We start from the raw sequence: 25,450 nt of genomic DNA on the forward strand, positions 1-25,450 counted from the left end.
GGAAAGTCCTAAAAAATGAGAAAATGGTCAACCCAAATATTCACCATCTAGACATAACCATAATTAAAATTTGGTGTTTATGTAACCGAACTAATGTTGAGTTTGCCCCTTGATGAGTCACAGGTAGAAACTATGCCGAGTGAGTTGTCACACAAAGAAAACTTTATTTGCAGCAAATAAGGAGATCACGGGGATTAACTTCCAAAGCTGGGACCCCCGAGCAAGGTGGGTGGGTTCCTTTTATTCAGGGTTAGGATGAGTATTTAGATAGAGGAGCCTTGTCATTCGATGTAGAGGCAGGGATGAGGTTGAGCATGCACCTTAAGGGACCATGCCTGTACACACTTTGCATTTTATGTAAATAGGCTTGTGTTCCTCCTTGGGTGGAGATTTTAGTGTTATAATGAGGTGGAGGTAACTGTGGATCATTCCATGGTCCATCTGCGCGGGCGTGAGTCGAGGTTTAAGTTCACAGTGGTCCGGGTGCTCTGGGCCACGGGAGCTCTTCCTCTGGGCAATCCTTATTGCTTGAGGGGTGGTTTCAGTTTCCATCAAGGGATGTTGTGCCTATAATGTCTTTTTCCTGAGTTAAGAGATAGGCTGGAAGAAAGAACTTAAGGAAAACATGGGACAAATACAGATAGGTATATACAGGTGGGCAGTCAAGGTCAGATCTTGGGGTCAATCATGAGGAGTTTGGCAGGTGACAGTCTTTTTGTCCTCTTTATCATTTGTTTTAACATTGGGCTCAAAACATATGCACAATTTACATTTTTCCCCTAATATTATATAATAGAGATTTCACATAACACATATAAATATTATACTTGGTGGCTGGATAATACCATTTTTCCTCACCCATAATTTCTTTTATCAATCTCTTATTTGGTAAATTTCACTATATTAAGATATATAGTCAGGAATGATTTTAAAATAATTATGTCTTTTTTATTATGTATATTATTTTTCCTTTGGATAGACTGCTGGAAATAGAATTGCTGAGTGAAAAGTATGAATATTTTTAAATTTGTAAGTCATGTTAATAAATTTCTCTCCATAAAGGTTGTGCCAATGCTTACTCCCATGATTAGAAAAAAGGAATTAATTCATTTGGTAACTAGAGATATTGAACATGCTTTATTAATATATTGGCCATTATATTTCTTTCTCTGCAAATTCTACATTCCCTTCTTTTGTCCAGCTATCTATTGGAGACTTATTTGATGTTTATGCTTTCTTTCTTCCTTCCTTCCTTCCTTCCTTCCTTCTTTTCTTCTTTCTTTTCTTACTAAAAATTCATAATTTCAGATTTTTCATGGAATGAGTCTTGAATATTAAGTTTATTGCTTGCTAAAGCACAACCTAGAAGCAGGTTTCTACTCTCTCTTACAGTCGTTTTATAGGATTGCACCAAAGTTCACTTGTAGAATTCTCTTTGATGACAAATATATTAATATTTCCTTTCCCAGGCAGACCTCAAATGTGGCAGCTTTTAGCAGCAGCATACTGGATGCTCCTTCTTGGACCTATATATGGTTATCACAAGAAAGGAAGTGTCACAAATCCTGAAGCTAATATGAATATTGTAAGTCCTTCATTAAGAAGAAACCTTAATATAAGGAATTATTAACTTATCATCATTTTATTTATTTATTTATTTTAATTTTATTATGTTATGTTAGTCACCATACAATACATCATTAGTTTTTGATGTGGTGATCCACAATCCACTGTTTTTGTATAATACCCAGTGCTCCATGCAGTATGTGCCCTTAATACCCATCACCGGGCTAACCAATCCCCCCTCCCCCCTCCTCTCTAAAACCCTCAGTTTGTTTCTCCGAGTCTATAGTCTCTCATGGTTTTAGATCTAATTGGTCTGCTTGTCTACAACCAGTTCTACATAGACTAAATCTGTGTTCACTCCCCTATTCCCTGGCATGGCTAACCAGGAGCTGGAAGTTGCTAATCTAAACTTTGAAAGACTTGAGCCAAGGTGGGGCAGTAATATTCCCTTTCCTGGTGGTTTGAGCTACCGTCTGATGGTGGTTTCCTGAAGAAGTTTCGTGAGTTCGTACTGATGACCTCTACAGAGTATGCTTGCATCCTCCATAAGGCTTTTCCTAGAACAGTTTCTTTAATTTGTGAGCTGTATCAGTGTTTTTCTTGGTTTAATAAGCCAGACATGGTTTCTGTTGTTTGCAACTGAAAGTATCTTAACATGCAGAAATTTGTGTCAGTAGTGGAAAGGAAAAGAGTGGAATGGAATAGAGCTAATGAAAAAGAAAGAAAAAGAAGAAAGAAGAAAGAAAGAAAGAAAGAAAGAAAGAAAGAAAGAAAGAAAGAAAGAAAGAAAGAAAGAAAGAAAGAAAGAAAGAAAGAAAGAAAGAAGGAAGGAAGGAAGGAAGGAAGGAAGGAAGGAAGGAAGGAAGGAGGAAGGAAGGAAGGAAGGAAGGAAGGAAGGAAGGAAGGAAGGAAGGAAGGAAGGAAGAAAGAAAGAAAGAAAAGAAAGAAAGAAAGAAAGAAAGAAAGAAAGAAAGAAAGAAAGAAAGAAAGAAAGAAAGAAAGAAAGAAAGAAAGAAAGAAAAAGAGAAAGAACGGAAAGAAAGACAGGCAAATGACCAATTTCCACCATAGGCTTCATTCCAATGGGATACTCCATACTCTTGCATAAATGGTGCACTATTGATGTCCTCACCCAGGTCAAGGCTGTGTTAGACCTTTAAGAAGAATGAAACTGTCACAGTCTCTAATGCGTGTCTCCTGTTGCTCCTTTCTCCACAGTAAGCAGCAGGTATCCCTAACCCCCTACACTGCTGAACTCATAGTCTGTGACTATATGTCTTCATATCGAAATTTCCCTCTTTCTCTCATATTCACACACATTATCTTCCTCTCTGGTCTGGGTGCTTTTTGGTTCTTAATTATTTTATAAAGATAATAAGAATAATAAACATTTACAGAGCACTTATTTTGTGCCAAGCATTGATCTAGTTACTTTATGTATAGTCCTCAGAACAAATCTGTGAAGAGATACTAATATAATTTTTATTTTACAGTTGAGGGACAAAACGGTTAAATAACTTGCCCAAAGTTGTACATCCAAGAAGAGAAAGAGCTAGATTTCGATGCCATGCAGTTTGTCTCTAGAATCTAGGCTCATAACCACCGCTTTAAATAGCCCCATCAGATATGCACACCTCTCGAGCACCTTGCATGAGCACATGCATAATCCTGTGGTAAAGGCATGCGCTTTGGAGCTAAGCTTCCTTAGGCTTTAATTTTGTCTTTCTCTCTTCCTGGTGTAAGATCTCAGATAGATTATTCATCTCGCTGGAACTCCGTTTTCTCAGCCATGAATGGGTATGATCCCATCGCAAAGGCTTGGTGTAAGGATTAACAAAGCAGAACATATACACCATGCCCTGTGCAGACGACCAGTAAACAGTACTTGCTCTCTTTGTATATCTGTGCAGGAGGTATTTTTCATTTGGGTTCAGTCTCTCTTCTTTACATCTTCTTTACCCTCTGCCCAAGAAACTGACCTGTAAGAACTAGGTCAACAAGGTCCCTTGACTTTGGCTTTCGGTTCAGTTCAGTCCATTGAAATCTTGAGCAGGAGATCAGAAGGAGGGACGACGGTGAGGTCAGATGATTCGTTGTCCTGGTTCCCTCCATGTGGTCACCTTAGATGGCCTTTCTGCTTCCTCTCCATGTGGCTCTTTCTACCTATCTCATTCTGGGCCTGGGCACCACTCTCCCACCTCCCTTCAGGGTTGGCTGGCAATAGCTAACTTGTTACTAGCCACGGGGCCCTACACAATCCCCCATGGCTTCCCTCATTAGCTAACCATAAACATTTGTTTTCAAACATTTTGTGAGTGAACCCGGGTGCATTGGTAGTTCTCATTGTAACTCTCAACCCCGGCCGGGCAGACCAGGATGTAAGGTCAACCTCCCTCACCTTCCGATGCCTCTGCATGCAACCTTCTTCTAAAACCGTCCTCAAGGGATCCTGAGTTTCCTGCTGCATTCTGTCCCAGGACTTAGTTGAACAGTAGCTTGTGTAACTCAAAGGACTATGTTGCAACGTAGGTATAAAAATCAAGAGCTGACATCATGGACGTGTCTGTTTTCCTCTCCTCCTTCCAGAGCCAGATTATTTCCTACTGGGGTTACCCTTGCGAAGAGTATGATGTCGTGACGGAAGATGGTTATGTCCTTGGAATTTACCGGATTCCTTCTGGAAGAGGATGTCCCAGAGCAAGTAGGATTTATGTTGTTATGGATGGAAGACTGCCTCTAGCAGAGATTCCTCGGTGTGCTCCGAGCATTCCTAGAGCAGCTGGGCAGCTTTTGGTCTGAAATAGGAAACTCATCACCTCCACCAGTCCGGCTCCATTTTGCTTGTAGAATCCTCTGAGGTTTTTCAAGCATTTAGATACACAGTTGGCTCAAACAACATGGGAGTTAGGGACACCACTACTCCCCACCACAAGCAGCTGAAAACTCACATATAACTTTTGACTCCCCCAAAACGTTAACTACTAATAGCCTACTGTTGACTGGAAGCCTTGTCAATAACATAAACAGCCAATTGACACATATTTTGTATTAGGTTAGATGCATCATATACTGTATTCTTACAGGGAAGTAGGGTAGAGAAAAGAAAACGGTAAGAAAATCATAAGGAACAGAAAGTACATTTATAGGACTGTACTGTATTTGTCAAAGAACTCCACACATAAGTGGACCCATGTTGTTCAAAGGTCAACTGTACACTCCCTATTTAGTCTTTTCTTCCTCCATGACTTTGTCCTTCCCCAAAAAAAGAAACCATGAAATAAAACTTAGTCCTGTTCTGAAGATACCCCCTTCGGGCTTAACAACCAGACCCCTAGGAGTTATCTTGACGCTTTCTTGTCCATCACTTCCTATATGCAGCCGGTCACCAAGATCTATCAATTTTGCCTCCAAATTTCTGTCTCATCTGAACACTTCTCTCTGCTTCAATATCCCTCAAGTCTAGGCTTGGACATGATCATCATCTTTTGCTTCAGCTATTCCGACAGCTTTCCAACTTACTTCATTTGTAATTAGTTCTCTTCTTAAGTCATTGGGACTTCATGTTTTAAGTAAATCTGACCCGATTTTAAAAAAAGATTTTATTTTTTTTGTTTATTTGAAAGGCAGAGAGAGAGAGATCACTAGCAGGGAGGAAGGGTAGAGGGAGAAGCAGACTCCCCTACTGAGCAGGGAGCCTGACATGGGGCTCGATCCCAGGACCCTGAGATCATGACCTGAGCCAAAGGCAGATGCTTAACCAACTGAGCCACCCAGGTGCCCTAAACTGGACACGATTATTGCTATACTTAAACTTAATTAATGAACCATTCCTAGCTCCCTACAATACAGATTGATCTCTGTAGAGTAAGGGGGAATCCACCTGGCAAGAACTGTTTGCTTTCTTCTCTCAAATCTTAGCTCCTTTGATACTTTGGAGTCTCATATAACGAAACTTGCCAGTCTCAGAATGGTTAATCATGTAAAGAGAAAAATCTAGATTCTAGATAACCCCATTACAATAGTCATGAGAACTTTGTCTGCCCAAACTTTTATTTCAGTTCTACCAGCTAGCTGCTGAAATGCATGAGCTGGACAGTGGACTCTACAATGAGAAGCTGCCAGGGGCTCAGATCCGAGGGGGCCTATGGCCTATGACTGCTCTTAGGCAATAATTTAGCAGAATTAGTAAAACCTCTTCTTTCCGTTTCCTCCAAAGGTGGACTGAATGAACATAGACTTTAGTTTCTTGTGTCTGGGTGACCAAAGGCTCTCTGGGACCCCAGTGTAACCACCCGATCTCTGGGAGCTGGTCTAGCCCCAAAGGGAGCTGAGGGGGTCCCGGGTACCAGGACAGTAACAAACCTTTTGTAAAAGACAGGAACATTGTTGTTGCTTTTTTCTCTTGTCTGTGTCTTAACGCCACTTCCCTGCCTTCTTCTTCGTCAAGCTGTCCCAATTCTACATCGTGAACAGGACTTTTCTATCAGATTAACAATTTCACGTTGCATAACATTTCACTGAACATCTTGCATTTTGCTGTTTTGCTTTCTGACAATATGAATGAAACTATGTGGCATGTGTAAAATCGAGCCTTGTGCCTGGCACTCAGTCAGTATTCACAAAGGGCATTTTTAATGTTTCTATTATTATTTCGAGAAAAATTTAGTTTGGTAATCAGATGCTTCGTGAGACATCAAATGTTATTGATATGAATAATAATAATAGAGAAATGATTCATTATGCCGACTGTCTCGTATGTATTTTTTAAAGATTTTTTTATTTATTTTAGAGAGAGAGCAAGAGAGAGTAAAGGGGGGGCAGAGGAAGAGAGAGAATGCCGAAGCAGACTCCCCGCTGAGCGTGGAGCCCAACACAGGGCTTGATCCCAGGACTTTGAGATCATGACCTGAGCCAAAGGCAGCCGCTTAACCGACTGAGCCACCCCGGTGCCCCTATGTATTTTAATTCTAATTTAATTCTTATGACTACACTATGAGATAGCATTTGTTATTATTGCCCATTATACAGATAAGTTAACTGAGGCACAAGGGGTTAATGTGTAGCAAAATAGACTTTGAGCAAGAACAACCTGACTCCAGTACCTACAGAACAACATAAAACATTATACATAATCCAAATTTTACAAAGACAAAAACAAGACAGGAGAAGACAAATAACTTGCCCAAGTAAGCAGTTCATAAAGGACTCGAACCCAGATTTGCCTGGCACCAAATGTCATCCCTTCCCCTCTGTTCTACTAGAGGAAGTCAGGAAAGAGAATTCTCCTCCAGACACTGAGGGCGTTCGGACATGAGATTCTTGTTGCCCATGTGTTTTCAGCTCCGAGGCCTGTTGTATATTTGCAACACGGCTTAATTGCCTCCGCCACTAACTGGATCTGCAACCTCCCGAACAACAGCTTGGCTTTCCTTCTGGCAGATATCGGTTATGACGTTTGGATGGGCAACAGCCGGGGCAACACCTGGTCCAGAAAACACTTGAAACTCTCACCCAAATCTCGAGAATACTGGGCCTTCAGGTAAGGAGCTACATACTAATAAAAAAAGTATGTACCTTGTTCATGGACATGGACACCCTTGGATTTCCCTTTCTGTGCACACACAACCCAGTGGAATCCACGAGAAGGAAACAAACATTTCTTCCTCTACCCAGGCTTTCTTCACAGGCCCTGAAGAAATGCCCTTATTCACTGCATTGCTTTTTGTTTTAAAAAACCTGCTCTCTGGTGTGTGTGTGCGTGCACACGCGCACAAAGCATATATGCAAAAAAAAAAAATCAAAATGCAAAGATCATCTTTAGAAAGGTTAATTCCAGGACTATCACTTTGCCACTGTGGACCCCAAAGGAAGTTTACCTGGGGTGCGTGCTAAAGAGGAAAACTAAAACTGATAGAGAAATGGGACTGGAAACAAGGCTCTGGGTGAAAATTTTGAGAACGAGACATTCATGATAAGCCAAGAGTGAGCCCCGGGTGAGTCTACACAGCTGACCCCTCCAATGTTTATTCGCTGAGGAGTGAATGAACCATCCATCGGCTGGTGGAGCTGCGACCTGGCCCCAGAGTCGGGTCCTAGGGAAATAAAGAGAAAGCCTGAGCACAGAATAAGCCAAGAGCAGAGTCACCAGTAGCAGCGCCCTGGGGCATGGTCTGCTCTAGAAGCCACGCCAGCTTCGTCCCGGGGGACCCCTCACCCTGGCACAGGCACTAAGAAGCATGCCTTGCAGGTCACTAAAGCTGTTTGTTCCTTGCTTCATTGCTGCCTTATTCCTCGAAGCCATTTGGTATTTCCTCATTCCGCACCCCAATGCCACCGTGTCATAGCATGATTACAGGTAACATGATGATTCCCTAGGTGAGCGTTTTCCCAACAACACATAGGAAAAGAAGCACCTGAGGTGACTGATAAATATGCAGATCACCCGGCCTCTTCCCCGGAAGTTCTGATTCAATCTGTCTGGGTTGACCCTTACAAATCTGTTTGCTTTAGTCTGCTTTTAAAATAAACATTCCAGATACTGTTCTTTTCAAGGCAGTTTGGTAAATCCACTGTAGAATTAAGTGAACTATGACTAGCCTTACAGGAAAATCGTCTCTGGGCCTTTGCAAAGCAGATTTTTCTGATTCTGGTCTCTTAACCATGTTACTCTTGCCATCAAGGGGACATCTTCAAAACTTGCAGAGATGCCTAATGTTCTACATTGACTCTAGTCTTAAATTGACAAAAGCTATGTATCTATGTCTGTAATAAATGTGTCTAAACATTGCAGGCCTGACAATGAGTTGGGTTTTCTCCCCCAGTTTTGTTGTTCTTTCTCTTTGGCAGCGTGGACGAGATGGCTAACTATGACCTTCCAGCCACAATCAATTTTATCGTAGAGAAAACTGGACAAGAGCAACTCTACTATGTGGGCCACTCCCAAGGGACCACCATCGGTGTGTTTGGGGCAGGTGGGATCTGAGAGTGTCAGAGAACCTTCCATACTTCTTCCCCCTGTGCGGTCTCTAGCTTGAGGACTTGACCTGGGAAACCATTTCCTCTGACTGGTTTCTGAAGAGTAAATAAAATGAGGAGGACACCAGGGATTTCTGCCACTCTAGGACTGAATTTGGAGATTGATAAATAAACCTGAGGGAAAGGGACTTATTCCCATTGTACACCACACACAGTTGCCAGACACTGGTTTAGACCCTGGGAGGGCCGAGATAAAATGATATGAGTCTTTCCCTTAAAGAGCTTTCAGTCGAATGAGGACACCAAAAAGAAAGCAGAGAATTACAAATTGTGGACATCATATGCCACAATTACTGTTTCTTTCAGTTCCTGGAGGCACTGGGAGAGGCTAGAGGTAGATGGCACCATGTTGACAATGCCTTGAGGCACTTCACCCCCTTCTCTGCTCCCCATGTAGCTAGACAGCTCAACAATATCAACAGCATCTCCACCAGGCTCTTTTCTATATCCGAATTCTAATCAGGTTTCTGGTGTAAAGTAGGTCTTTAGATGCTATGCATCTTACATACCATCTCTCATTGCAATCTACAAACATTTGAGACCATTATCATCCATGTTTTACAAATGGCTGAATTTGGAAATCCTTTCCAATGGTGAGAATGCCAAAGAATACCTTCAGTTTTATATATATATATATATAATTTAACCTTCAAAAGAATCATCCTGTGAGGATTCTATTTTCCACATTGACAGCTTGAGAAAATCAAGACTTCCCAGAGCTAGTGAATGAGAAGCCAAAATTATAGCCCAGTGTTGTATGATACTAAAGAGTATGGTCGGGGCGCCTGGGTGGCTCAGTCATTAAGCGTCTGCCTTCGGCTCAGGTCATAAGCCCGGGGTCCTAGGATCGAGCCTCGCATTGGGCTTCCTGCTCTGTGGGAGGCCTGCTTCTCCCTCTCCCACTCCCCCTGCTTGCGTTCCCTCTCTCGCTGTGTCTCTCTCTGTCAAATAAATAAATAAAATCTTAAAAAAAAAAGAGAGTATGGTCAAGCTAGAATGGCCCTTGGAGTTTACCTGGACATGCCCCACAGTGGATGTTTGAACCCTTTCCGCAACACTATGAAGAGACATAAATTCTCCAGGGAAAAGAAAGTCACTGCATTTTGAATCAGCCAATTGCTTCCTTGAGAAGTTTAGGAAATTCTTCCCTATCAACGGTACTTATTCTGAGCTGTTTTTGTAGTTGCTGTTGTTGTTGTTTTTAATATGCCTACTTTTGCTACCACTTATTACGAATGAAGAATTGTTTTAAATCTATAAACTAGTGTGTTTTTCCCTTTCAGCCTTCATAGCATTCTCTACAAATCCAGAGCTGGCTAAAAGGATTAAGATATTTTTTGCATTGGCTCCAGTCGTCACGGTGAAATACACCCAAAGTCCTATGAAAAAACTCACAGCTCTTTCCAGAGAAGTAGTCAAGGTATGTGACTCCTCCAAGTTTAAATCTGTAGTAACTAAAACTAGCTCTATTTTCACTGATTTCAAGAGAAGAGAACCTTAGACAAAATGGCATTTTATAAGCTTCTGAGACTGTAACAGATGTAAGATGTCCATGTAGATCTACTGATAATTTAATTTTACCAACAGGGTTCAGGGAGCTCACTCTGACACCATTCTACCCTATTGTCTAAATGTATATCAGGGGCTTCTATCCCATATCGTTCCTCACTCACAGATAAAGCAAATGTTGAGGTGACTAACTAATTTGTTTAATCTAGTAGGTTAAATTTCTCTCTAGTGACCTTTGCTTTTTCAGGAGCAATATGGAGTTAAGAGTTAAGATCACAGCATGGCACCAGATGGCATGGGGTTGGATCCTAGCGAGCTGGGTGAATTTGTCAAGACCTTAAATCTTTTGTGAATCATTTTCTTCACCCATAAAGAGGGGATGTGAATAGTTCCTACTCCTAGGGCTGCTGTGAGGATTGAGTTCAGACTTGTGAATCCCTTAGGACCAGGTTTTGCACATTATAAGCTTTTAATTAATGTCACCTACTCACTGCTGTCATGATTTGCTTAGAACATACTTTCCCCATCACTAAAAGTCCAACCTTTTTTTTTTTAAGATTTATTTATTTATTTTAGAGAGAGAGAAAGAGAGCAAACATGAGCAGGAGGGGCAGAGGGAGAGGGAGAGAGAATCTGAAGCAGACTCCCCACTGAACTCGGAGCCTGATGTGGGGGCTCGATCTCACAACCCTGAGACCATCTGAGCAGAAAGCAAGAGTTGGATCCTTAACCAACTGCACCACCCAGGCACCCCACTAAAGGTCCAACCTTACTCAATGGCCCACACTTCATAGACTCTCAGTCTGTCAACTTCTCAAAATCTCGGCAATATCCTGAACTGCAGATTCTCTCTGTGTGCTGACAGCTACCTAATCTGATCAGTTACTCAGTTGAAGTGAATTGGTCCATGAACTTTAGTGTGTTTTCCTCTTACAGATTGACATGGGCTTCTCCCATTGCAGACTAAAAGTGATCATTGCGTTCAGTGGTTTCGATTAAAGCGGATGAAAGGGAGACCATTTTTACAGAAGCCAGGGATTCTGGCTTATGAGAAATAAGTAAATTAGCCCATGGTGAATGAATTCCATACCTATACAACCCAGAAAGACACAAATAAATAAAAAGATGCCCTGTGTCCATGGATTGGAAAGACTAATATCACTAATGTGTCCATACAACCCAGAGGGAACTGCAGATTCGGTGCTATCCCTATCAAAATTCCAATGGCAGTTTTCACAGAAATAGAAAAAACTATCCTAAAATTTGTGCAGAAACACAAAGACCCCAAATAGCCCCAGCAAACTTGTGAAAGCAGAGCAAAAGTGGAGACATCACACTTCCCAATTTCAAAGTCTATTACAAAGCTATAGTAATCAAAACAGTATTGTACTAGCATAAAAACAGGTGCACAGACAAGTGGGATAGAATAGGGAGCAAGAAATAAACCTACACTATGGTCAACTAATCTTTGACAAGGGTGCTATAAACACACAATTGTGATAAGACAATCTCTTCAATACATGGTGTTAGGATAACTGGACAGCCGCATGCAGAAGAATAAGGGTGGCTTGGGTGGCTCAGTCGGTTAAGCGTCTGCCTTCGGCTCAGGTCATGATCCCAGGGTCCTGGGATGGAGTCCCACATCGGGCTCCCTGCTCAGCGGGGAGGCTGCTTCTCCCTCTGCCTGCCACTCCCCCTGCTTGTGCTCTCTCTCTCTCTCTGTCAAATAGATAAACAAAATCTTAAAAAAAAAAAGAATGAAACTGAACCCCTGTGTTACACCACTCACAAAAATTAACTCAAAGTGGATTAAAGACTTAAACAGAAGATCTGAAACCATAAAACTGCTAGAAGAAAACATAGGGAAAAGGCTCCTTGACATTGGTCTTGCCACTGATTTTCTGGATAAAACACCAAAAATACAGTCAATAAAAGCAAAAATCAGCAAATGGGACTAACTAAAAAGCTTCAGCACAGCAAAGGTAGCAATCAATATATTGAAAATGCAGCCTACAGAATGGGAGAAAATATTTGCCAACCAAGTATCTGATAAGGGGTTAATAAACAAAATATACAGGGGCGCCTGAGTGGCTCAGTCATTAAGCGTCTGCCTTCGGCTCAGGTCATGGTCCCAGGGTCCTGGTATCGAGCCCAGCATCGGGCTCCCTGCTCGGTGGGAAGCCCGCTTCTCTCCCTCTCCCACTCCCCCTGCTTGTGTTCCCTCTCTCGTTGTGTCTCTCTCTGTCAATAAATAAATAAAATCTTTAAAAAATATATATACAAAACGCTCATATAATTCAATAGCCAAAAAGCAAGTAATCCAATTAAAAATGGGCAAAGGATAAGAACGCACATTTTTCCAAAGAAGACATGCAAATGGCCAATAGATACATGGAAAGATGCTCAACATCACTCATCATCAGGGAAATGCAAACCAAAACCGCAGTGGGGTATTGCCTCACATTCATTAGATGGCTATTATCAGAAAGACAAGAAATAAATGTTGGCGAGGATGTTGAGAAAAGTGAGCCCTTATACACTATTGGTGGAAATGTAAATTAGTGTAGCCCTGACGGAAAACCATATAGACAAATTAAAATGGGAAAATTTAAAATAACATAAAAAAGTCAAAAGAAAATAAGGAAATGCATTCATTTGCAACCTAGATGAAACTAGGGGGCATAACGCTAAATGAAATAAGCCAGACGGAGAAAGACAAATTCTGTACTGAATCACTTACAGGGAGCATCTAATATTAAAAAACCAATTTCATAGAAAAGGGGAATAGAATGGTGGTTAGTAGGGGCTGGAGGAGGAGGAAATGGGGAGATGTAGGTCAAAGTGTACAAACTTACATTTATAATGCCTTTTAATGTCATTATTTAATGTCATTTATAATGTCATTAAATGTCATTTAATGTCTTATGGTATCAGTTATTCCTCAATAAAGTTGAAAATGAATGAATGAGTAAAAAAAATGGGTAAGATTTGTCAAGTTGTTTTGGAGATTCATTGAGATGATATATGTTTAAGCATCGTACCGGGCCTATAGCAGGTGCTCAGTAAGTACTGTCTAGCATTATTGAGTTTATTTTAGATTCAGCCTCAGCACTTGGTGCTTCAGATCTCCTGTTTGCCAATTACTTATCCTCTCCACCTCTCCCATCCCTTGTTTAGCCCCTGGGCATTTATGTGTTCTTACCCCTCTATTTTTTTCTGACCTATAGCTTGCTTTGACCCTTTGCTCTTTACGTGTTTTCTATAATAGTAAGGATTGTTAGTATTGTCTTCATTTTTTTCTTTCTCTCTTTCTTTTTCTTTTTTGGGGGGTGTGGGGAGGAGCAGAAGGAGAGAGAGAATCCCAAGCAGGGTCCACGCTCAGTGCAGAGCCAGAGATGGGCCTTGATCTCACGACCCAGGGATCATGACCTGAGTCGAAATCAAGAGTTGGACACTTAACCGCCTGAGCCAGCAGGCACTCTGTCTTCATATCTTAAAAGAAGAACCTGAGGCTCAAAGAGGCTAAGCACCCTGTCCCAAATGACCCAGCGAATGGGTGGTGGAACCAGAATTTGAACCCAGATCTGAGCAGGCCATCTATGGTCAATGTTCTTTCTTCTATGTAATTATTTACCCTCCTTTCCAATGCCAACCTGAAAAAGTCAGCTCTGGATCCTCATGCAGCTTTGTACACAGGGCCCAGCTCAGCAGTCCATTGAGAGCTGCATCCAGCTCATGTTCTGCTTGGCACACCATGAGACCTGGCACGGGGCCATGTACCCAGAAGAAGGGATATCTTCTTAAATTCACACAGTTATGGGAAGAGCCGATGTAAGACTGCTGTACTGTTACGTGACAAGCACACCCCCTCCAGAACCAACTTGGAATTACAGTCTCAGTCATGTTGACCACACTGCAAGAACGGGTGTTCTATGGCTGGCTGGCCTGCATTACTATCCTCTCTTTTTAGGTTAGGGTGAAGGAGCAATTATCTGTGCCTGGGTAAATATAATGGTAGTTTTGTTGCATCGCTCATGTGTGGGGGTAGAGGTAGTGTGAAGTCAGAGACCGCCATGCTACTTCACCCTGTATTTGGAAACACCAGCTGTCAGAATAAAGAACAAGGGCCCTTTATGGCAGATATAACTCTTTCTTCACATCATATTTTGATGGTTGGTCACATCTATGAACTGGCACTTCCTTTTCACATGGATTTTCTGCCAAGTGTGGATGATGAAGATATTGGTCATGAAAAACAAAAATGTTCGCTGATTAAAACCAGACCCTGCTATCTACTCTGATTACTTATTCATGTGTTAATCTATTTAGATTATTGCACTTGAGAACATAGAAGAGATGCAAACATTCTTTTATTTTATTTAAAGATTTTATTTATTTATTTGACAGAGAGAGATAGCGATAGTGGGAACACAAGCAGGGGGAGTGGGAGAGGGAGAAGCAGGCTTCCCACTGAGCAAGGAGCCCGATATGGGATTCGATCCCAGGACCCTGGGATCATGACCTGAGCCGGAGGCAGACGCTTAACAACTGAGCCACCCAGGCTCCCTGCAAACATTCTTTTAAAAGGTAAGTTCAAGGGTGCCTGTCTGGCTCAGTCAGAAGAGCATGTGACTCTTGATCTCCGAGTTGTGAGTTTGAGCCCCATGTTGGGGTGTAGAGGTTACTTAAAAATAAAATTTTGGGGGCTTCTGCGTGGCTCAGTCGGTTAAGTGTCCGACCCTTGATTTTAGCTCAGGTCACGATCTCAGGGTTGTGAGATGAAGCCCCCCATGGGGCTCCACACTGGGCATGGAGTCTGCTAAAGATTCTCTCTCTCTCTCTCTCTCTTTCTCCCTCTCCCTTTCCCCACTACCACTCATACACGTGCTCTCTCTCCCTCTCAAAAAAAAAATAAGTTTTAAAAATTAAAAAAACGTTTTTTAATTAAAAAACATTTTTTAATCTTTCATGTGTCCCAGTGATTGTGACAAAATGAATGAGAGGCCAGAATGAATTAGATAATGTCTGCCATGATTAATTACTGCTTTCTAGACCTAAAGAGGTTGATTTGAACTATTTTAACACATTGTAGTCTCTCTTTCTTTCTCCTTCCCTTTCTCTGGCAGGAAGGGGTATATGAAGTCACAGTATATCACAGAGAACCTTAATATTCCATGGGATACCAAATATTCCATTAAATGAAGATGACCTTTGACCATATAAAGTAACCACTTTCCAAACTCAGAATTCAACCGACTATACCCAGTAGGAATTTACTGGTTCGAGTTCACCAAAGATACTGTGAGATCTCGTCATGCCTTAGTGCAATAAAAATCAATGCTAGTTGTTATTGTTCTTTGGTTGTAATTGGTAGTTAAAAAAGGATTCCAGGAGAAAGAGAAGCCAGTTTTTATTACTGTAAATAGAGTTTCCAAAAGGTTTAAGAATTAAAAAATATCTTTACAGGGGCGCCTGGGTGGCTCAGTTCGTTAAGTGTCTGACTTCAGCTCAGGTCATGATCTCAGGGTCCTGGGGTGGAGCGACCAGCCTTTGCGCTCAACAGGGATTCTGTTTGTCTCTCTCCCTCTCCCTCTGCCCCTCCTGCCGTTCATCCTTTCTCTCTCTCTTTCTCTCAAATAAATATATAAAATCTTTTTTAAAACACTTTCATCTTTGTGTCTAAGATTATAAAACTAGTTATTGTGAAACAAAAACAAGTTTCATCTTCTGTGCACAGGAATGAGATATGAATTTGTGTCCTAATTCGAAGGGATTCCTAAAGTTCAGAAGGTAAATTCCACTCACTGGCAACATTGCCTGAAATTCCACTAGTAGAGATTGATTTTGGGGGGTTTAGCTTTTGCTTCTGGAAAAGTTAGCTAGAATATTCTGGAATGATCGTCCACTAATTATAATAGTAGTTATTGTTTGGGGACTGTTAACCAGATTCTAGAAACTGTAGTAGGCTCCTTTTAAACATGACCTATTATCTTTACACAGTCTTACATACTGCATATGAATTCTCCATTTCATTATCCATTTCCGGATAATAGAAATGAAATACTTTCTTAAGGTATAAGAGACAGAGTCCAGAATTGAGCCAAAGTATCCCTGACTCCAAAGACTTACCAGTTTCCTACAGGGTCTAGCTTTTCAGGGCCCGTTCCAAAAACACCGCACGTAGAGGATCTTGGGAAAAGGCATCAAGAGGAAAGTTGGGAAGACCAACAAGGTGGGTTGGGAGAACCAAAAACAAAATTTAACAGGCCTCTCTGTTTCACTGAGGACTAGCATAGAGCAGATACCACTGCTGTCCAGCCCTTGTCTGAGTTACCACTCACTTTCCACTCTTAGCATCCTTATCCGTGAAATTTGATGGTATCTTACATTGATCTTGCAGGCTTTATTTGGTGACAAGATGTTCTACCCTCATACATTTTTTGACCAATTCATTGCCACCAAGGTGTGCAACCGGAAGCTATTTCGTCATATTTGCAGCAACTTCCTATTTACTTTGAGTGGATTTGATCCAACAAACTTAAACATGGTATGTGTAAGTAGTCGAAGCCAAGAAAACAATTGTTTTGTTGCACAGAGGTGAGGAGAGTTTGTACTGAATCACGTGGAAACCACATCTCAAGGGCTTTTTTTTTTTTTGGTCTCCTGAATTGAAGTTACATGTTGGTGGTGTCCAGCCAAAGCTGGGGAGTCCACCTGCTTTAGTAGGAGGATCTGAGAAGAAGGCTGGGCCATTGAACATTCTCACCAACCCTTGCTGTTGGTCAAAGTGACGCCATTGAAAAATCCTTCACTTACACTAAGGTTATGATTTTGAAATTTATCCTGCTGTGCCTAAACCCTATCTCAGACCTACTAAAGTAGAATCTCAGGGAGTGAGCTCAGGCATCTGTATTCTTTAAACCAGTTTTCCACTTTCATAGGTGATTTGGAAATTGTCATTTTGTGAACCACTTACTTCTTTAGTCCAAAGGGACCAACTATTCAAGGGACACGGAGAGGGGTAAGCTGGGATTCCTGGTGAGTTCTCTGCAGCTGAAATCCTTTCCTTCCTCGGTCACCACTAGTTGACCCAAAGAGTCAGAGAGGGAGGAGGGGAAGCTACTGTTTATTTCCCTGCCAGAGAGGAGGTATCTTCGAAACCACAGGCAGGACAAAGCTGAAAAGGGCCTTCAACTATCTCACAGACTTCTGCCCAGAGCCTAGTCTCCCTCTGTTAGTGGAAGGTATTGATTGACACTTTTCTTGCTTTCAAGCAAGATTTCTAAAAGGCGGTTTATGGAAAGCATGCCTTAGTCACTGGCTTTTCACATTCCTTCCCTACATTGTTCTCAGTTTACTGAAGGGAACTGTGCTTGCCCATCACTTCGATGGAAGCATATCTAGGCCGAGCTAAGTAAGAAGACCTTCAAGCACACACAACAGAGATCATTTCAAAAGCACCCTCTCGACATGGCCTGAGAGTTTGCTAAAGAAAGACTTCACAAAATGGCCCCCTTGAACATTCCACTGAGGGCCTTTGTTATACATTTTTACAGTCAAATTGCCCTTTTTTTTCACTGTTGGGGACCATCCTATGGAATACTGTAGTCTCTACAGGATGTTTATTTTAGTGGAGGATAGGCAGGGATGCACAGGTAGAGTTTGTGGAACTTTGAAGAAATACACATGTCCAGAACTCACCCCTAGAGATTTTGATATTGAGTCAGTAGGTTTGGGTAGGTCATGAGGGGTTGTGTGTTTTTTATTTTAAAGCTCCGTGTGTTTCTATGCTCACTTCGGTGGAAAAATATAACCATGTATACAAAAAAGATGCAATGGAAAGTATGAAAAAAATCAAGTTTTTTTTTAATCCAGAAAAAATCTAAATGTTAATGGAAGTTACAATACTGGATGGATTACATTCGCCAAACTTTCAGAGAGCCCTGTAGAATATTTACTACATTCTTAAAATCAGAAAGCAAACATTCAGATCTTTTCTCAATGTCTCATGATAAACAGCTCTCTCGGAATGTCCTTTGGGACTTAACGCAGGGTGAGGAAGGGCACTGGGGCTTTTATCCCTTGACCCTTTGGATTCCTGGACCTGTCTGACATGAGGCTGGAGAGAAAAGGTGTGTTAGCGCCTTTGACCAGCAGGATGCCCTCTGGACTTTAGGAAGGCTGCACGGTCCAGACTAGAGCCAAGGGAGGAGAAAGTTCTTCAAGAGGGTAGGGTACATGTTTATTGCTGAGAGAGAGAGAGAATACTCACGGTTACCTGTGGGGTGGTCACATGATTAGCCTCCAGGTGAGAAATAATCTCTTTCTTTTGCAGAGTCGCTTGGATGTTTATTTGGCCCAGAGCTTCACGGGCACGTCTGTTCAGAACATGCTCCACTGGGCCCAGGTACAAACTTCCTATTTCTGAAATGAGGCACACGTAGATCTCTGAGACCCCTGAAGAGCGCTCTCACAGAGCCCACCACAGGGTTATGCCTGCACCTGCTGCTGTCAGGTTGATGCTTCTGGAATCAGCATCAACTCATTTTGACTTCCTGTTCTGTCTTCTGTTCATCATGTCCTCAGTAGCGTCTGGTGTATGGGCCTGCTTCCCACAGATTCTGACTGAACTCTGATTTTTGGATCCCTCCAAACTGCCTTTTCTAAGGAAAGCTTGTATTTCCTCTTTTGGAAAATTGTCAGTTCTAACAGAACTTTATATAACATGACACGGGCTATTCCAGAAAGATCTGCTCAGCCTCCCATTGGTATGTGGGCCATTTCAGAGTATGGAAATCATGCTTTATTCTGGGCAAATTAAATGTTAGAGAGGGACTAAAGTAGATTAATGGTTTCAGGTTTTACCCTCAGTTTAAATTTTTTGTGTGTTCTACTGTATCACTCAATATTTAGCAAGTTCAGAGGTAAGGCACATTCGATTGGTATAGCTTTCTGAGCCAAATATGTATGAACCTGTCTGTGTATGGGGGGAGGGGAGATACAGAGGAGGAGAAAAAGGTCTTCCCAGAGTTTTAATGTATCTGAGATCCTAGGAATCGGCACTTTAACCTCCACCCTAGTAAATTTGTTCTGCGCTTTAGGGTTGAGAAGCACGGCTGTAGATAGCCTGAAATACTAGTTGAGGATTTCTGAACTCCTTTGAAGAGTTCCACCCCCTAGGAGATAAGCCTTCAAGTTCCTGCAGGAAGAAGGATGTTCAGGACATAGGGCCTCCTCCTGGTGAGGAGACAGATGGAGCCCATGATGAGCATGGCCTTCAGGTTTCAATTTCACATTTACTGAACGCTTACTATGTGTTCTTGCTACTCATACATGTGATTTCATTCAGTCTCACTGAATTCTTATAACAGTCTTTCCATGGAGGCATTGAGACCCCCATTCTACAAATGTCCTCACCAGTCCCTTACTCATCTCCCAGCTGACTGCTCTTCAAAAGATCTCTTCCTCTGTGACAGGAGGTCCTCTTCAGGACAGAAATAAGTCAGGAGGATGGGGGGAGGAGCTGAGATAAAATACGAGGTCATCAGTTATGCAGACAGGTAAGGCAAGGGTGATGATGCTGATGTTGATAGTGGTAATTTTGAGTCTTCTTAGGTGTTACACACTTTATAGGCATTACCCTATTTATTTATTTTACCTTATTGCATTACCCTATTTAATCTCCACAACGCTATGAGGAGAATGGTGTCATTCCCATTTCACAGACGAGAATTAGGGAAGATAAATAACCTGGCATGAATCACAAATGCAATAATCCTTTCAGCCTGGATTCAAACCAGCTCTGTTTGCTGCTAGAACCCAAGGACCTAACTAGTCCACGATACTGCTTCCCATTGCCAAAAACCTGCAAAATTCCAACAGCAGCAGACTACTGCCTCTGTCCTTAGAAATCACAACGGGAGTAATTTTAAACTAAAAATCCGGATTAAATCAACGAGGGAGGAAAAAAAAAAATCTGAGATTCAAGTTAAGAAAAAAAACCTTTGGAAGAGCGTGAGAATCATTTCATGAAGTGCTTGAGGCAGATGTGAACGTTATCTGCCTCCATCTGATACGGGTGGCAAATCACCGAAGAAGGAGCCCTTAGGCATTAGAGGCTTATGAAGGTTTCCATTCTAATAGCTGAAGCCTAAACATGAAAATGCAAATATGGGCATGCATGTTGTCCCAGACACTGAGCCTGTGGCCACAGGACAGATAACACGGGGGCAGGCTGCTTGACCACATAATGGGGGACAGCAACACTGTCCCTCAAATAGAAAGCACTGAGGATACTCTGAGTGAACATTCCTTTCAATAGCAACAAAAACGTTTAAGAATAAGGAATATGGTCATAATATCCTAGACCACCTGGCAAGGATAACGTACAAAGCTGTTTGTATGTTAAAACAGTCACTTTTCAACGTAGGAGACGTACAGCTGGTGCCTTTTAAAAAAATATTAAAATTCCTGGAGCTAAGATATTCAAGAATCATTCCATCCAGCATCCTTGTGAACATTTCATAAACATTAGAACATTTAAGGACATTGCTGTCTGAGGATTTTCACGGGAGAAGCATGGGGGAGGGGATTAAAAGACTGTCAGTTCTGTGAATTAGTATACCAATATTTACCATTTATATTACTGGCTTATTCCTCTTTATTGGGTTTTAGCTCTTGTGCCGAAAGAGTGGGATGTGATGTCATCCTCTTTGTATATTTTCTGTTTATTGTCTTTCAATGTATGTTGTTTTCTTATATCACTGTAATGCATTTTTATTTTTATTTTATTATAGGCTGCTAATTCTGGTCTGTTCCAAGCTTTTGACTGGGGAAACCCTGATCAGAACATGATGCACTTTCACCAGGTACAAAGATGACAATAATCATCAATAGCACCTGCAAGCGAACTAATAAAGTAGTATCCACTCCTTAAGCACCAACACTATGCCAGATATTTTATATCGATCTGATGTTACTTATTGGTTTCTTGCGTGTTCCATATCATTACTTTTGATCCTCATAAGGACCTTGCGAGGCAAATATGATTGTCTTCATTTGGCAGAGGCTCAGAGAGGTTACGTAAATTGTCAAAATTATTTAGCTAATAATGAACCAGAGGAGCCCAGGGGTTCCCGGATTTTATAACCATTCTTCTTCCACTGCTCTTACTCCTTGTCAAAGAAGAGAAACTCTCAGCACTTTGGGACAGTTCTTTGGGATGCCATGTACTACTCACTAAAAAAACAAAAACAAAACAATATATGGATCATTAAAGATAAACCAGACAGAAACATCACTCTTAGGAAGAAATACTGTTATCTGCCAGAGAATGGTGTGTCAAGATATTGCTTGACACAATCTCTAAAAATTTGGAGCCAAAGTTCTATATTAAATGGCGATATGTTGTGTTCTATTTGTTGTTCTTTTTTTCCAGTACTTATAAGGAAATCCGTATGTGGTTTTGGCTTCGTGCTGATAGACCGAGCTCAAATTAAACAAGTAGTCATCAAAGATACATGAGTTTTTCAAGTCAGGGATATGGAAAAATTTGTATTTTTTTAAAAAGCAAATTTTCAGTGCTACCCTAACTGCAGTAGTGAAAATGCATAATTTTGGCTGGGGTGAAAAATCTGATTTTTCACCCAAACTGCTATACTTTTCTCCTGAACTGCTAGCCACACACAAACTCACCCACTATGACCAAGTACCATTTACTCTTGTAATTAACCAATTCTTCGTCCTAGCAAGAGTAGATAGTTGCTAAAAGGAAAGTGTCTTGGATGATGAGCTTACCTGTGGGACTCACGTATCAGTTTGGTTGTGAGCTGAGTCACAGGGCTTACCATTGTGCTTGCGGATCTTCAGAAGACCGGGTGATTCAAGTTCATTTACATACTTTTGCTTGGGACCTTCAGAAGACAGGGTGATTCAAGTTCATTTACATACTTTTGCTTGGGACCGTGGGGGAATAATGGAAAACCCCAAACAAACTGAGGCTGAACAACATGCATGTGTAAAAAGCAATCGCTTTTGTCACAAGTATACAAAAGACCCATAAATTAGACAGGCGTGATGATCAATGTAATCACCAATCCTTTATGATTACGAAAGTAAAAAAGAATTTCTTGGCCCAAAGCCAACACGCCTTATTTGCATCCTGAATTTTCATACGCATTTTTGCTTTGCCGTCTTCTGGGCCCCCTTTCATCCTTCACAGGGTCCTAAATCATTGCAGAGGGGCTCCGCAGGCCCATTCTGTTGCCATAAACCTTGCTAATATGTACCGCTCCCTCTGGGTTGTGCTGTCTCTCTATTCTTTACCTCTCTCCATCTTTGCATCCGAGTATTTGTGCTTTGTATGATCCCGCTAAGAAAAATCAGAGTCAGGAAAAGCATGCCTCTTCTTTGCCTTTGGGACACTGCGCGGGCTCTCCTGAGCCCTTCTGCTCGCATGCACTGCCGGTGGTGAGCACCCATCTTCACTCACAGACTTCTCTGCTTTTCTCACTCGGTAGCTACGCCTTCTCATTGACCACTTGCTCCTAAGCGAAAGGCCACGGTCTCCCAGCAGTATAGGGTACACGGGATACCCGTAAGATATTTAGTAATGCAAAGACCCAGACACGAATGCATCCAGGGCCAGTGACCTCTGTAATGAGTAACCCAGTGCTCTCTGCCTGAACACGGCCCTGCTCCGAAAACTCCTGGTGCACATTCGCCAAGTCGGGGACCTCCCCCGGTGCGTTTCTGGTCTAGGAAAGCTCTCCCCAGCAAGGTCACAAGTGCCTAAGGATCTTTTGTCCGTATAACCTTTTCTTCCTAATCTTGCTGCCAAAATTAATAATGGTGTATTTTCTTTTTTAAAGATATACTTAGTTGTTTTTAGAAAGAGAGAGCACAAGCGGGAGGGGCAGAGAGAGGGGACAAGAGAGGGAGAGAATCTCAAGCAGGCTCTGCTCTGAGCATGGAGCCCGACGCAGGGCCTCAGTCTTACGACTCCAGGATAACGATCTGAACCGAAACCAAGAGCTTGACGCTTAACCGAGTGTGCCACTCAGGCACCCCAACGGTGGTGTATTAATCTAATCACGCTGCCATAAAAAAAAAAAATACCGTAGACTGAGTGGCTTAAACAATAGAAATTAATTTCTCATAGTCTTGAAGGCTGGAAGTCCAAGGTCGGGGTGCCGGCAGGTGGGGTTCTGGTGAGGACACTCTTCCTGGCTTGCCAAAGGCTGCCTTCCTGCCACGCGCTCACATAGCCTTTCCTCTCTGTGTTTGTGCTTGGAGACAGATCTCTCTCTTGCCCTTCCTATAAGGCTGCCAGTCCTAGTGGGTTAGGACCCAGCCCTTATGACCTCATTTAACCTTAATTCCCTCCTAAGAGCCTTATCTACAAATACAATCAAAGTAGGGGTTAAGGTCTCCACATACAAGTTTTGAGAAAACACAATTCAGTCCACAGACTATGGTGGCAGTCCATAATCTTCCAGTTGCAGATAGCAGAAGACAACTTTATTTTAGGTTCAGGAAATATATACTGCTTTACTGAGCTAAAAAGTGTGGTGGGAAATTCACAATAAGTGGGAACTGCAATACTGCCTTCCAGGCTCTCCTGCTCCCTCAACCCCTCCCTCTCTCTCCTAGCTTCTGCTTGCCTATGCTTTCCCTTCTTAGGCTATTTTAAGAATAGTAGTAAAATGGTGCCTGGATGTACTTAGCTCATAGCATTCTTTCAACAGCAAACCCAAAGAAAAAGCCAGCATTTTTCTCAATTGCTCTAGCCAGAAGTTCCAAAGAGAACTTTGGCCTGGTTTTAGCCATGAGCTCATCTCTCATCCAGTCACGGAGGCCAGAAGGATGAAGCGCTGACTGACTGGCCTGGCCTGGCCTGGTCATCCTGGCCCGCTGAGGAGCTAGGGGATGGGATTTGCTGGATCCACATGAGAAAGGCTGTATAACCAGAGAGAAGGGGCAAGAGATTAATACCACAGCCCCTCTTATCTGGGACAGGCTGGCTCCTTCCTGACCTCATATTTCAGATGTTTTCATCTGTTGGTCTCAGGGCTCACCCAAGAGCCTGCTCAAGTGTCAATAATCCCCCTAGTTGAGATTTCTGCATATGAGGAGAGGGATTTACATTTATCCAATCCATAAATACATCTATTTTGTTGGAAAAGGACATACTCCCCATGCAAGTGCTACTAGAAAGTTGGTCCTCACAGAAATAAGGGTCCCCTTCCCCTAGGATTCTTTCCTATCTTCCCCCCAAGTACAAATCAGAAATAAAACAGTTGTGGTTTTTTGGTTTGTTTGTTCCCAATTTAAATTATTGCATGAAAGTGTTTTTAATCACTTTTAACATTTTAATGTTTATATATCACTAAGTGTATTCTAACTGCACACTTTGAGCATTTGAAGAACTTGCTTCACAATTAATACTGAATGTTACTTCCATAAGGTGGTTTTCTGTAAAAACTGTTTTTTTTTCCTCTCTTTAACTGTAATTAGCTTACACCTCCCGTATACGACGTTACAAAGATGGAGGTGCCAACGGCTGTATGGAGCAGAGGACATGACCGTGTGGCTGATGTCAGGGACGTTGAGAATTTACTCCCTAAAATTACCAGGCTTATTTATTACAAGTTGATTTCACACTACAATCATGTGGATTTTTACCTTGGACAGGATGCACCCCAGGAAATTTACCAAGACCTTATTAGACTGATGGACGAATGTTTGCAAAATTAAATGCGTTTTCCTTTCACTAAGCAAGTGGATTTTCAAAATAACAATGTGGCAGACAAACCCTAAGGTGATCCCTCCAGTGACCTTCACCTCCTAGTGTCCATGTGTTGGTGCAATCCTCTCTCCTTGATTATGGGAGGGCTCTGAGACTTGCTTCTGGCCAACAGAATTGGCAAAGTTGCCACATCCTTGGTTAGATCATGTTTATGGCAAAGGTGATGGGACGTCACTTCCTGATTGCATTATATTATATGAGAACTCCATTTAAGTAGACTGGAGAAGGGATTCCCCTTGTTGGCCTGAAGAAGTAACCAACATGTGCAGGAAGTCTACACGGCAAGGAATCGTGTGTGACCTCTAGGATCTGTAGGTGGGCTCCAGCCGACAATAAGCGAACAACTGGATTCTCAGTCATACAGCTTCGAGATGAATCACATCCAGATCCTGGATGAGCTTGGAAGCCCGTTAATCCCCAGTGAAGCCTCCAGTTGAGAAAGCAGGCTGGCCACACCTCGTCTGCAGCCCGGGGCGGGCGGGGGGTGGGGGGTGTCCCTGAGCAGAGGAAGTAGCTGGGCCTTGTCCAGACTGC

At 42.1% G+C, this 25,450-nt stretch overlaps 1 protein-coding gene across 2 annotated transcripts; it reads left to right on the forward strand.

Annotated features, from left to right (window-relative positions):
• Positions 1-1,480: 1,480 nt before the first annotated feature.
• Positions 1,481-24,864, forward strand: LIPK (lipase family member K). 2 transcript variants are annotated; one of them, XM_027596654.2, is made up of 9 exons: positions 1,481-1,585; positions 4,153-4,267; positions 6,907-7,105; positions 8,413-8,522; positions 9,885-10,021; positions 16,511-16,657; positions 18,446-18,517; positions 20,907-20,978; positions 24,625-24,864. In XM_027596654.2, the coding sequence occupies exons 1-9, from the start codon at positions 1,481-1,483 to the stop codon at positions 24,862-24,864; spliced, it is 1,197 nt and encodes a 398-aa protein (XP_027452455.2). The 2 variants fall into 2 exon arrangements, with proteins under 2 accessions (XP_027452455.2, XP_035580182.1); XM_035724289.1 differs by having other exon boundaries at positions 7,006-7,105.
• The last annotated feature ends 586 nt before the right edge of the window (positions 24,865-25,450 follow it).

This window comes from Zalophus californianus, chromosome 15 (assembly GCF_009762305.2).
Source record: "Zalophus californianus isolate mZalCal1 chromosome 15, mZalCal1.pri.v2, whole genome shotgun sequence".
NCBI lineage: Eukaryota > Metazoa > Chordata > Mammalia > Carnivora > Otariidae > Zalophus > Zalophus californianus.

Coding starts and splice junctions, on each gene's coding strand:
- LIPK (XM_027596654.2), top strand. CDS start 1,481: ATGTGGCAGCTTTTAGCAGCAGCATACTGGATGCTCCTTCTTGGACCT. Junction 4,268..6,906: donor AAGAGGATGTCCCAGAGCAA/GTAGGATTTATG, acceptor ATGTGTTTTCAG/CTCCGAGGCCTGTTGTATAT. Junction 18,518..20,906: donor ACATGCTCCACTGGGCCCAG/GTACAAACTTCC, acceptor ATTTTATTATAG/GCTGCTAATTCTGGTCTGTT.